This window comes from Podarcis tiliguerta, assembly GCF_965153285.1.
Source record: "Podarcis tiliguerta genome assembly, chromosome: 17".
Lineage (NCBI taxonomy): Eukaryota > Metazoa > Chordata > Lepidosauria > Squamata > Lacertidae > Podarcis > Podarcis tiliguerta.
In genome coordinates, this window is record NC_139550.1 from 9,245,315 (window position 1) to 9,259,037 (window position 13,723).

Here is a 13,723-nt window from a genome sequence, read left to right on the forward strand (position 1 = left end):
GTTCCCTCACTGCGAGAAGCAAAGCTACAGGGAACCAGGCAGAGGGCCTTCTCGGTAGTGGCACCCTGTGGAACGCCCTCCCATCACATGTCAAAGACACCTGACATTTAGAAGACACCTGAAGGCAGTTCAGGGAAGTTTTTAATGTGTGACATTTTAATGTATTTTTAATCTTTGTTGGAAGCTGCCCAGAGTGGCTGGGGGAACCCAGCCAGATGGGCGGGGTACACATTGTTGTTGTCTTTTGAATCACCCTTAGAATCATAGAGTTGGAAGGGATCCCCAAGGGTTATCTAATCCAACCCACTTCAATCTCAGCTAAAGCTTCTATGACAGATGGGAAGTTTTTAATATTTAATGCTGTATTGTTTTTAACACTTGATTGGAAGCCGCCCAGAGTGGCTGGGGAAACCCAGCCAGATGGGCGGGGTATAAATAATAAATTATTATTATTATTATTATTATTATTATTATTATTATTATTATTATTATTATTATTATATCTGCTTTAAAACTTCCAAGGAATGAGAGTCTACAACCTCCCAAGGAAGAGCGTTCCACGGTCAAACAGCTCTTACTGCCAGAAAGTTCTTCCTGATATTTATTTGGAATCTCCTTCTGTGTAACTTGAAGCCGTTGGTTTGCGGTCTACCCTCCAGAGCAGGAGGAATCTTGCAAAAGAACTAATCCAAGTGGCTTCTTTCAGCTCTGGAGTCCACAAACACAGAAAGCCTAACTTCTGTGGAAGTCACTGGAAGAAGACCAAAAATGTCATCACTGACCCACCAGGTGGCACCCTGAAGCTATACACAGGGTGTAACTGACGGAAAAGACAGAGGGAGGATCCCAGGAAAAGGTAGCTACCTTTAAGGTGAGTTTATTTGTCTGCCAGATGGGAAGTCCTGGGACAGCCCCTTTCAAGCTAGTAAAGCAAGGGAGTTGATTGGGAGAGAACTGGTTTCACCACTCCTCTGCCTGAGTCTTTCATCATAACTCAGGGCCAGGCAGGCGGATTTTGCAATGCACGAGCCCCAGTCCGTCAACTGGCTCTAGAGAGAGCCTCGTGCAAAGGGCACCACGCTGTTGCCCAGATGTGTAAGGCCTCTTGAAAAGGAACTGAGAGAGCTGCAGGCTGCCAGAGCTGAGGAGTGCTGCAAAGGATCAGAAGTGCCTCCACAGGGAATATGGATCTGAGACTTACTGTGTCAAAGGCACTTCTCTCCCTTGAGCTCCTTTTACTGAACTGGGCTTCTCTTCCTCCTGAGGTATCCAGTAAAGAAGGTAAGAGCACTTTTCCATAGGGAAGGATGGGCGTGGAGTTTTCGGTTAAACTGGACAAACTCCTTGGAAAGCACCAAGGAGGGAAAGCTTCGTTTTCCAGGCAAAAACTGCAAAAAGAAAACTGCTGGAGCATTTTATAGGGAGTCTTGGGTTAGGAACAGCTTATTAAAAAAAAAAGTTGCAATGTGTGTTGAGTTCTGGCGGATGAGAAATTAGGAAAGAGCCTCCTAACGCATTTGTGATTTTTAAGTGTGCACCTAAGAATGTAAAGCATGAATTTGGTGGTAGTGTGTTCGTACAGGTGTGCTTAGTGCTGGGTTGGCTGTGGCACCAAGTGGCAAACTTGGAATTACTGCTGTGTTGTGTGTGAAACAGCCCTAGGTGGTAAAGAGATGCTTAAAAAGGCCTTGATCGGCAAGCTCACTGAACCATCTCTGCCCGTCGTGAGGCTGACTTTACTTACCTGGAAAGTAGCATTGAAGTGAAAAATCTCTTAAAATAACACGTGCTTAGTCTTAAGCTCTGTTTTTTTGCTTGAAAAAGAGGGTCTGTTTTTACTTAGGTTTCCAGGTCTTGGTGTTTTGTTTTTTAAAAAAACCCTTTCTTTTTTGAAAAATAAAAATATATTAGGAACAGTGAAATGCCCTGATAAGCGAGCTGTAGGCAAATGATACGACTCCAAGAACTTTAGAACCTTAGCACTAACCTGAATCACACATATATTCCGCTTACACGGAGCAGACAGTCTGTAGCTTGTCATTTCTGTGCCTGGAGATGGTTCTCAGTACTATGCCTCTCCCACCCACCCCGGCACAGTACCACAAAAAAATAAAAATTATAATCAGGCAGATTACATGCAAGACGTAAAAAGCAAACAAAGCAGTAGTTTACTCTGAACTCATCCCTGTAAGCAGTAAATAATAAACAATGAGGAAGGTCGAGAATGTTTATGGACCTTTAAGGATAACTCTGCTGAAATTCAAAGTTCTCATTAAGCAAGACAGAATGCTTAATGAAATAGACATTAAAAATAAATAAAATTTCTGTCTATTGCTGTCCAAAGGGTGTATATCTATTGATTCCCAACCCTAGCCCTCAGCCAGCTGAATGAGCTTCTGTGGCATGGAGTCACTGAGAAGCTTCAATGATTTCCCCCTCCCTGTCTAACCAGCTGCCCTTGCTAAGCCTCCTAGCAAGCTACCATCTGGCATTCCACCAAGCTTTCCTGATTATTCCAACATGAAAAGGGGGAAATACATAATAATGTTTGAATAGCTAGCACTATATAAATCACATGACATTTTTTGGATTATTTATTTATTTAAAAGATTTTTATTGGTTTTTGAAATACAAAATTATAAAACATACCACACAATTTATCACAAATACATTCATCATTGGACTTCCATCAGCATCTCTGATAATCCTCCATCTTAAACGCTTTTTCTGCATTTCCTAACTTAATATTGCCTTTAGATCTCATAACATATCATCTCTCCTTCTCCATTTTTACAATATTTCTAATGTTATCCCTCACAGAATGTCTTGCAAACCTACAAACGTCGTCTGATCATCAGATATACTTTTCAAATAATCCGCAAATTTACTCCAGTCTTCGCTAAATTTCTGGTCGCACCGGTTTCGGATCCTTCCCGTTAGTTTGTCGAGTTCCGCATAATGCATTAATTTCATCCTCCATTCTTCTATCATCGGTAATTCTTCTTGCTTCCCTTTTTGGGCCTTTTTGGAATTTGTTAAAATTTATCTTTATCATTAAATATTTACATTCAAACATTTTGGGTAATCATTTTGTGATATTCTCTGAATCTTGTGACTTTCCCCCATCACATACATGGGTCCTTAAAACGGAGTTTAAAACTACATATCAGTACATTGTCCATAATTTTCATTTTTCCTAATTATCTGTAATCTTCGTTACTTTACAAGTGTATCTTAGAGTCCAGCTAGGGTTTTAATTTGATTACAATGGTCTCCTAGGTAAGTTATAAATTTCCCCCATTTTTTTAATGTCCTTGTCTTCTGGATTCCTGAGTCTCCCTGTTAGTTTTGCCGTTTCGGCATAGTCTAGCATTTTGGCTTGCCATTCTTCCCTTGTTAGGATTGACGCTTCTTTCCATCTTTGGGCTAATAACATCTGTGCAGCTGTTGTCGCATACATAAAAAGTCTTCTCTGATCTTTTGGAATTTCGGTACCTGTAATTCCTAGTAAAAACGCTTCTGGTTTTTTGACAAAGTTATTTTAAATGTTTTTTTAAGTTCATTATATACCATTTCCCAGAATGATTTTGTTATCTTACATGTCCACCACACATGATAAAAGGTACCCTCCTTTTCTTTACACTTCCAGAAGACATTTGAACTTGTAAATTTTAGATAATTTAGTAGGAGTCAAATACCACCAGTACATCATTTTCGTATACAGTGATACCTTGGGTTACATACGCTTCAGGTTACAGACTCCTCTAACCCAGAAATAGTGCTTCAGGTTAAGAACTTTGCTTCAGGATGAGAACAGAAATCATGCTCTTTTGGCGCAGCGGCGGCAGCAGGAGGCCCCCATTAGCTAAAGTGGTGCTTCAGGTTAAGAACAGTTTCAGGTTAAGAACAGACCTCCGGAACGAATTAAGTACTTAACCCGAGGTACCACTGTAGTTTTCTTTCAGCATACAAAAATCACATGACCTTTGATGCTTTTTATCCACACATTCCCCCATATAATTTCTATTGAAGTGTTGAAGTTGTAAGAAAAGGAAAATTTGGCATAGGGAAAATGAGAAATACAGGAGGAGATGATACCAGAGGAAAAGCATTATGCCGCATCAATGCTCTGATGCTTGCTGTACACCTATCCTGACTGAGACCATAGCAGGTTTGATGATGGTACTGTGAATTCTTTGCTAGGGATCCATCCCTGCCAAACCACTCTACTTCACTTGTCACAGCTATAGTTCCCAGGACATTTAAACCAACTTAAGACTATAAAGGTGAAGGGACCCCTGACCATTAGGTCCAGTCGTGACCGACTCTGGGGTTGCGGCGCTCATCTATCTTTATTGGCCAAGGGAGCCGGCGTACAGCTTCTGGGTCATGTGGCCAGCATGACTAAGCCGCTTCTGGTGAACCAGAGCAGCGCACGGAAACGCCGTTTACCTTCCTGCCAGAGCGGTTCCTATTTATCTACTTGCACTTTGACGTGCTTTCGAACTGCTAGGTTGGCAGGAGACTTAATGGTGTGATGTAAATATTGCCCAGAGACTTCACAGGTGATTAGTGTGAAGGGAAGTCTTGGTAATAATTGACATTGTTAGTCAAAATGACTGCGATTAAAATTACTCAATCAGAATACTTTAGTTTCACCAGTTTGTCAGCAGACCAAGCAAGTTTACATCATTGTGTCTGTGGCTGACAACATATTATATCGGAACGATCTCTAAACCTGAAATACGGAAATATGGCATAACTAATCGGTGAAATTACTGGGTTAGAATGACATTAGCAAATGGGGAATTTATAAAGTGATAAATATATTTGCTCTGCACACTGCAGGTGCAGAGTTCACAAAACTCGTGAGAACTTCGAAGCTGAACGTATATAAGTGCTCTTCAAATATTGATTTCAGTATTTCAACATCTCATGAAAACCCTGACGGCCTTTACGCCCTTCCTCTTTGGCCTCTAGCTCTGTTTGGCTGGCATCTTCTCCTTATCTAACTCAGTGATACTGAAGAAGTTTTCGAATAACGGGCTCCTTGTATGAATTGCTTATAGTAGGTTTTTTTATTATAAGATGGGTGCCCTTATCCGAAACTGCTTTTAAGGTAAAGGTACCCCTGACTGTTAGGTCCAGTCGTGACCGACTCTGGGGTTGCAGCACTCATCTCGCTTTATTGGCCAAGGGAGCCGGCGTACAGCTTCCGGGTCATGTGGCCAGCATGACTAAGGCGCTTCTGGTGAACCAGAGCTGCGCACGGAAATGCCGTTTACCTTCCCACTGGAGTGGTACCTATTTATCTACTTGCACTTTGACGTGCTTTCGAACTGCTAGGTTGGCAGGAGCAGGGACCGAGCAATGGGAGCTCACCCCGTGGCGGGGATTCAAACCGCCGACCTTCTGATCGGCAAGCCCTAGGCTCAGTGGTTTAACCCACAGCGCCACCCGCGTCCCAAAAATCTGCTTTTAACTAGTATCAAAATGTATTCGTAGCCGATGTTCTGCATTTCCATGGGCAAGTTGCATCAAACCAAGCTGTCAAGGTTTGTAGCTGTCCAGAACCTGATTACTTTAACCCCCTTACTTGATCCCACTTTACATGTTACACACATGAAGGGAGAAAAGAAGGAACGGCCATAAATGAGCACATTATTACATCACCCTATGCCTCTGGTCCCCTCTTCTTCAAGAAAACTTACTCTGAAGATGCTGCCCAGAATTTTCTTGGAGAAGGAGAAGTGTGAAAGAAGTTTTTTAAATTGAATTTAATCTCCTGTGGGAATGAAGTGATAGGTCTAATTAGTGAATAGCTCGCAGGTCTGGCAAGAAGGACGTCCCTTCACTACATATCCTATTGTTACTGTGCTGGCTGCAGATGACAAGCGTTGCTATGCTTTGTAACCCTTCGTTTCCGTATAAGTTTATGCCAAATACATTTTACTTCTCTCTCTCTCTCTCTCTCCAACGCCCACCCCTCTGGATTGATTTAGATTGAGGGTACCAGTGAATAGCACCCAGAAAAGGAACTCTATGTCAGACATGAGGGTTTGCTTGAGTCGGACTCGCTGAAGCATTTTTTGAGTGGGTGATTTATTGAGTTGTATTCTGCCTACTTCTGGCAATGCATTCAAAGCAGTGTCGTGCCATTTTAAACAATCACAGCTTTCTCCCCCCAAAAATCCCAGGAGCCGCAGTTTGTTAAGAGTGCTGAGACCCTTATTCCCTTCACAGAGAAACCATTTTCAGAGTTCCCTGGGAAGAGGGAGTGACGGTTAAATCAATATATGAATTGCAGCTCTGTGTGGGGAATGGGGGGGTGTTGGTTCTCCTAACAACTCTCAGCACCCTTAAAAATGCATTTCCCAGAATTCTTGTCAGGAAACCATCCCTGTTTAAAGTGGTATGATACTGCTTTGAATGCATAGTGCAGATGGGGGGGGGGGAATGTCGCCTACCCTTTCAATTCCAGCAAATATATTATGAACCCCTCTTGTGAGCTGTGCATAGCCTGCAGCATTAGTGTGGGAAGATTTTATTTCATTTCTTCTTGAAATATTTCTTGAAAATGTGAAATAGGTCACATTTTGGAGCAGAGCTTTCACAGGGCAGCTTACCTAAAACAACCACAAATTCCAATCACACGTATCAGTTAAAAAACAACAGCAGCCATTTTAAAGCAATCTAAAGTGACACCTGGGCCAGCAGGACAACGTTCGAGACCAGATCTGGACAATCCAGATTTTTGTTGTATTAGTGGATGTCATAGGAGATGGTTGGGGAAGCTATCAATTCCCACTGTTTTAATTAGTGCCAATAGCTCTCCCCCCAGTTTCTCAAACCTTTTCCTCCTCAGCAAAAGGGTTCCCATTTTTCTCTCACATTCTCAGGGTGTTTTAGAATTTCTTTAAAATATGAGTGGTTGTGGGGTTTTGAGCTTATTTTATCATCATGAGATGGCCAAGGGTGGTACATGTGCTACGCGTTCCTGTAAACATCTACCCAGGAATTCGCAGCCTCCCCAGCTGACCATGATATTAAAAAGGCCCATGGAAGAAGTTACCTCATGATGTTTTCCCCTGGGCTTTAACTGACACGTGGGCACCTGGGAAGGCTGCAGAGTGCCAGCTGAGAGGATTTCTAGAATGAAAGAAAGGACACTGAGAAACCAAAACACACTCTGGCCACCTCAGAAGTAAGATAAGCGCAACAAAAACCCTACCCTGAGAGTTTCACCCCTTCAAATTATTCTCTCCCCTTTGAAAAGTTTCTAATGCCTTTTTCCATCTCATTAATTGATGGAGAATGTTTGTTTGTTTTAACCCGCAGAAGAAATTTTCAGCACGGCAGCTTAAATTATTAAGCACCGAGTTGAAAATGAGTCACTGTGGCCTTAATGGTCATTCTAGCCTCCTATTAGTCTGCAGCACAATACAGAAATCCATTTGTGTCAGAATGAAGAAAGTGGAACAAACTGTGGGTAATGTAGCAAGAAAAACAACTTGCTCATCTTGGGCATTTCAAAGCAGGTTTCTTGTGCGTTCTTCTTCCGTACCTGCAGAAGCATTCCCCTACTCCATGCAAACTTATGAAAGACAAGGATCCTTTAGACATAGACCTCCCCTCTACCCAACATGGATAAATAAACATTATGGGCAGTACAGATCAGATCCTCAGCACATGCCAAAATGCAAGCAGTCATCCAGGGAGATCCACTCACCCTAGTCATAGCCTACTCAGAGGCCTGTAGGCCCTGCTGAGCATCCGTATCAGGGCAATAGGCAATATTGGGCATATATTGGAAGGTTCAATTTTCAGGTCCTGGTATCTCCAGTTACAAGGATCTCCAGCAGCAGGGCTGGGCCTGAGACAGCTCATTTGGTGGAGCCTGAGCCTCTTAATCTCAGGGGTGTGGTTCGAGTCCCATGTTGAGCAAAATATTCCTGCATTATGGGGGGGTTAGACTGGATGACCCTGATGGTGCCCATGATGCTATTATCTTGTAGTCTGCAAACATGGAGAACCACCGTCAGTAAGAGTTGTTAAGGAGACTTCCTGTAGTTAAGAAGCAGAGTCTAAATGTTTTATATGAGCAAAAATCTATTCCCGCTGTCCCTACTTTCCTTCACTTTTTGTTCCTGGCCATAGAAAAACACTCCATTGTGTTGCCCTTCGGAAGCACAGCTTTAAAACCGAGTTGTGAGTTGCTCCTTTTCCCTGTCTTCTGGTTTCCGGCACCACCTCTCGGTTGGCTGACTGAAGTCAGTGGTAGTTCTAATCCGACGTTGTTGGGAGTCTGGTAAATATTTTGCAGTGGTCTGCACAGAGAAACAGTCTGGTAAGACTTCAAGTGGAAAGGATAAAGAAGACTTAAGGTTTATTACTCACAGCAAACAAGGCCATGCTAAGCACCTGTTCTGCACATGGCCAAGATGGAGCCAATACGTTAGCATTACAACCACATGCTAACTCATTCTGTCACTAACCTGGACTAACTTGGCGAAGGAGGAAGGAAGTAGAAGCCTGAACAGAAGTAATCTGCTTTACTAAAAAGTACTTCCTAGAAAAGAGTGTGTGAGGCAAGAACAGATTGCCTTTTTGGCCTATAAACACTGCCCTCTGCCCCGTTCATGTAACTAGTTGCAAGCATTGTTGCTCTACTCCAAGCAAAAGTATCTGGAGGGCACCAGCTTGGGGAAGCCGGCTGTAGAAGTTAAATCTGAGAGTGCAGGGTGGATGCATCTTCACCGTTGTGCACATGCACACTGAATGCAAGCGCATTAACATTGAAGCACCTCATAGGCAGAAGCTCTTTTCACACACTTCAGGCGGCGACATTCAGATTAAACTGTTTGTTGTTGTTGTTTAGTTGTTTAGTTGTGTCGGACTCTTCGTGACCCCATGGACCAGAGCACGCCAGGCACTCCTGTCTTCCACTGCCTCCCACAGTTTGGTCAATCTCATGCTGGTAGCTTCGAGAACACTGTCCAACCATCTTGTCCTCTATCGTCCCCTTCTCCTTGTGCCCTCCATCTTTCCCAACATCATGGTCTTTTCCAGGGAGTCTTCTCTTCTCATGAGGTGGCCAAAGTACTGGAGTCTCAGCTTCAGGATCTGTCCTTCCAGTGAGCACTCAGGGCCAATTTCCTTAAGAATGGATAGGTTTGATCTTCTTGCAGTCCATGGGACTCTCAAGAGTCTCCTCCAGCACCATAATTCAAAAGCATCAGTTCTTCGGCGAGCAGCCTTCTTTATGGTCCAGCTCTCACTTCCATACATCACTCCTGGGAAAACCATAGCTTTAACTATACTAGTATCCTATTATAGGACAATGGTGTTGTAAATCAGTGATGGGTGGGCTATTGCAAAGCAGCTGAGAAGAGCCTTTAAGTGATGTTTAACACTTGGAGGCCTCCGGTAGTGATCCTTGCTGTGATAGCACTGGTGCTAAAAGTGCACAAGAGTGTTCCACTTCTTATCTGTTAGATGTTACTACTGTGTGGGTCAGTGATGCTCCAAACTTAAAAGAACACTTTATTATCACCTTAGGTCTTCATTAGAGGAGTAGATAAGGATTCTTCAGACACCACAGAAGAAGAGACTGCAGGAGGTTACTTCATTGGGGATTTTCTCTCATGCGCTTACTACATGCTCTGATTTACAGACTTTACTGATTTGTGGAGATAGTGAAAGCAGGGCTTGGGTGGTAATAAGAAAAAGCACAATGTCATCACAGTGACACAGATGTGTGCATGTAATGCTTTTTAAATTAATAACAACATTTATATACAGGCAGTGACCATTTTAGGCATGATTGCGCATGTGTGCATCACACCAAACCCAGAAGTGACCCAAAAACGTCACAGAAAATAACAGTGGTTGAACAGGCTTTTTCAATGGTGTTTCAAATATAGGCGATTTCACTTAAACATGCAGTGCCTTGGAACATGTTGTTTAGTCGTTTAGTCGTGTCCGACTCTTCATGACCCCATGGACCAGAGCACGCCAAGCACTCCTGTCTTCCACTGCCTCCCGCAGTTTGGTCAAACTCATGCTGGTAGCTTCGAGAACACTATCCAACCATCTCATCCTCTGTCGTCCCCTTCTCCTTGTGCCCTCCATCTTTCCCAACACCAGGGTCTTTTCCAGGGAGTATTCTCTTCTCATGAGGTGGCCAAAGTCTTGGAGCCTCAGCTTCAGGGTCTGTCCTTCCAGCGAAAACTCAGGGCTGATTTCCTTCAGAATGGACCTTGGAACATAGCCCCCATGTAAATTGGGAGTTGCCTGTATTCTTTTTATCTCTGTGAACTGCCCTGAGGGCCTTTTGGCTGAAAAGCAGTATAGAAATATGTAAGATAAAAAAAGTGAATGTGATTGTGGCATAAATAACAAAAGTATTGTAGCCCCTTAAAGACAAACAAACTTATTATGGAATAAGCTTTCATGGACTAGTCACTAGAGGAGATGTAATCAGATTCACGAAATGTTACTAATTGGTAGATACACACAGGAAAAAGGAGAGAGATTAAAGGAGAAGGAGAAAGGAGTGAAAGCACAATTCAAGATATTAAAAGATCAGGAGTAAATAATGGGCTGATGCACACAAAAGGGCTTAAAAGGAGTTAGAGAATCAACAGAATGAAATTTGAAGGAGGAGTTGGGAAAGAGAAGCAAGAACTAGGAAGCGACAACAACAACAAAAAACCTCTCACAACCAGGGCAGGGAGAGAGGAGAAAGAAGATGAGCTGTAGGGAACGAGGGATGAGGTTTACAGAATAGGAAAGACCTGCACAGTTGGCCTCACCCACATAATTGTGGGGCTTTAGAAGCTGCAGCCGTGCTGTTGGCATGAACCTGTGGGAAAGCAGCTTCCACCGGGAGGCTGTAATGTCTAACGTGTGCCGTAGTCAGCCCAAACCACAGCTTGCAAATCCACTTCTAATCATGGTTCCAAACTGTGGTCTGATGCTGGCTAAGATTAGGGAAAGCACAGGTGCAGCCCTTGACTCTAATTATAGCCCCGAAACGGAAAGCATGCCCATACGAGAGGCGAGGTGGGTGTGGAAGGAGAGTGTGGGGCCCATAAGGTGCTCTAATCCCCTAACCAGCCTTACATTCGCATCAGACCCAAAATAAGATTGCCAACTGGAGGTTGGGATTTTTGTTTAACAGACATTCAGTCTTTCTTATGTGTCATATGTCATATGTGTCATATCAGTACAGTGGTACCTCGGGTTACATACGCTTCAGGTTACAAACTCTGCTAACCCAGAAATAGTCCTGAACTTTGCTTCAGGATGAGAACAGAAATTGTGCTCCAGCGGCACAGCAGCAGTAGGAGGCCCCATTAGCTAAAGTGGTGCTTCAGGTTAAGAACAGTTTCAGGTTAAGTATGGACCTCCAGAACGAATTAAGTACTTAACCCAAGGTATCACTGTACATACAGTAGCCCAGAGTGGGGATCCCATAACTGTTGAATAGTTTTATTCAAAAAAGTGACTGCATGTGCATCTTTGACTCCCATGATCCCCTGGCCTGTCATTCCTGTCTCTAGTTAGTTCCCTGAGGCAACACTAATTGATCTTTTGTTCTGGTAATTTGTCCCTGTCACTTTTCATTCTTTTGTTAGGTCAGGCTCCTCTGTGCTGAAGAGATGACTGCTAGTGTCAAGGCACCCCTTTCCCATTCTAATAAACCCCAAATAATGTTACGGCTGTTTTTCGCCACTTTACTTGCCACGGCAGTAGACAAATCATGGTGACTTCTTCTGGGAGTCATTTGTTCATGAGAGGAACTTGAAGTATGAGTCAGTAACTCTCTCAGCTCAGCTGCTGCAAGTTCTGTGATTTAAGATGTACGTTTCAGAAATCAGGTTGGTGTGGCCGAGATCCATTAACTGCTGGCTCAGACATTTTATTGCTTGCAAAATGGATGGAATACAGAAAGGACAAGGACTCCTCTTCTGTGCTCCCCCCCCCCCCCATTTTTAAAAAATGAAATTGTGTGGAAAGAGGAAGGGAGACCTTTCAACCATGTAAAGGAACCAGAGGACAGTGTGAAGTATAGGGATGAGTCCTGCCGTGAGCCAGAGAGGCCTCATTATATGGTGACTTGAAATCCAATATTTTGTTGCCTGTCCTTCTAATTTTTGTTTGTTTCATGATTTTCAGTGAACCTTCTTGACACAAGCATTGCTCAGAATGAGCTGGGTTGGTTGCCACATCCTCAAGAAAACGGGGTGAGTAGACAGTACATGTTCAGAAATAGAACTGGAAGCAATCTACTTGTATATTGAAATGCATGGAGGGGTTTTGTGGCGGTGGTAGTGACACCTCTGGCGGTGATAGGTTGCCATTGGCTGAGGTTCTCTGATGTCAGAGAGGGGCAATGCAGGTAAAGGTCTATAGAGAATGAGAGGCAGAAGAGAGAGAGGCCTTAGAAAAGATCAGATGAGGTAAGATGGCCCGTTATGCTTTGCCCCCCCAAAAATTGGCAGACAAAAAAAAAGACATAAATTTGCATAAACTCTGTGCATGATAATTTATGTGTATATGTATTCATATGTACGCACAAATGTAGAAATAACTGGTAGAATTTAAATAGAAATGCAAAACATCTCACAGCAGTGGGGAAGATGCCAGGTGACTTGGATGCCTGTTCAGTCTGCTGACTATTGATGGGCAACTTCTCATTTTCCCCCCGTTCCTGAGCTTTAAACCAGACTCAGACTGGAATGGACAGCCCTCAAACAGAGGGCACCTTCAAATATAGGACTGACTACTGACAGTCATTTGGGATCAAGGACTGTCCTCTGTAAAATAGGTTGTGTGGCTACCCTACGTAGGGGTGGGTTGAGAAAGAAAACAAATCAAAGGAAGCAATGATATGTGGCTGGGACAGGAGGATTTGAAGGTCTACTGGGGAGGTGATGAAGAGAAAAGGGTGGAGGTTGACAAAGAAATGAAAGCTGGGAGGAAATGGACAAGAGCTACAGATGTGAGGAAAGCTGAAGGTGACATTTGGACCTGAAATAACCCGTCAAATCTAGGGCTGCATGCTTTTGATGCAGAATGGTAGCTTCACTTTGTAACCAGACATCAGCCCAGCCTTATATTCCAGGCCTGAGTTTTCTACACATGGCTCTTAAAGGTAAAGGTAGGTCCAGTCGTGGCTCTCAAGTCGCTTTACTGGCCGAGGAAGCCGGCGTACAGCTTCTGGGTGATGGGTCATGTAGCCAGCATGACTCAGCCGCTTCTGGCGAACCAGAGCAGCGCATGGAAACGCCGTTTACCTTCCCGCCGCAGAGGTACCTATTTGTCTACTTGCACTTTGACGTGCTTTTGAACTGCTAGGTGGGCAGGAGCAGGGACCGATCAACGGGAGCTCACCCCGTCGTGGGGATTTGAACCGCCGAGCTTCTGATCAGCAAGTCCTAGGTTCTGTGGTTTAACCCACAGACATGGCTCTTACTTGGCTTTTACAGCTCATCTGTCACAGTTCCTGATCATCTCCCATTCTCAGGCAGCTCCACTTCCAACTCCACTCCCAGCTTTCTCTCTCTCCTCCTCCTCTGGACTTCTCAAGACAGCAAGACAGCTTTTCTGCACTTCAAGGACACTTCCAAATTCCTTCACTTCCCTTTTAAAGCAACTCTCTGGGCAGAAAACTAAACACATTCAAAAGTTAGGATTGCCTCAAAAATGGGAGAGAGCT

The 13,723-nt window shown here is 43.7% G+C and overlaps 1 protein-coding gene and 1 long non-coding RNA gene across 3 annotated transcripts in view; one reads left to right on the forward strand and one right to left on the reverse strand.

The window, feature by feature from the left end:
• The first annotated feature begins 812 nt into the window (after positions 1-812).
• Positions 813-13,723, forward strand: part of EPHA1 (EPH receptor A1) — a 78,430-nt gene continuing 65,519 nt past the window's right edge. The window contains exons 1-2 of one of the 2 annotated variants that reach the window (XM_083419637.1): positions 813-871; positions 12,181-12,248. Coding sequence is in view for 1 of the 2 variants with exons in the window: in XM_083419636.1 (XP_083275762.1) it covers positions 1,185-1,281; positions 12,181-12,248 (165 nt within the window). In the remaining variant the exon portion in view is untranslated. Of the gene's footprint in view, positions 872-924; positions 1,282-12,180; positions 12,249-13,723 lie in introns of those variants that run through there. The other variant, XM_083419636.1, reaches the window with a different exon arrangement.
• On the reverse strand, positions 2,821-8,876 carry LOC310667957. The gene is made up of 3 exons (XR_014506481.1): positions 7,730-8,876; positions 5,712-5,785; positions 2,821-3,495 (listed from the first exon to the last, which is right to left on the reverse strand). It is a non-coding gene; the product is annotated as an uncharacterized lncRNA (long non-coding RNA).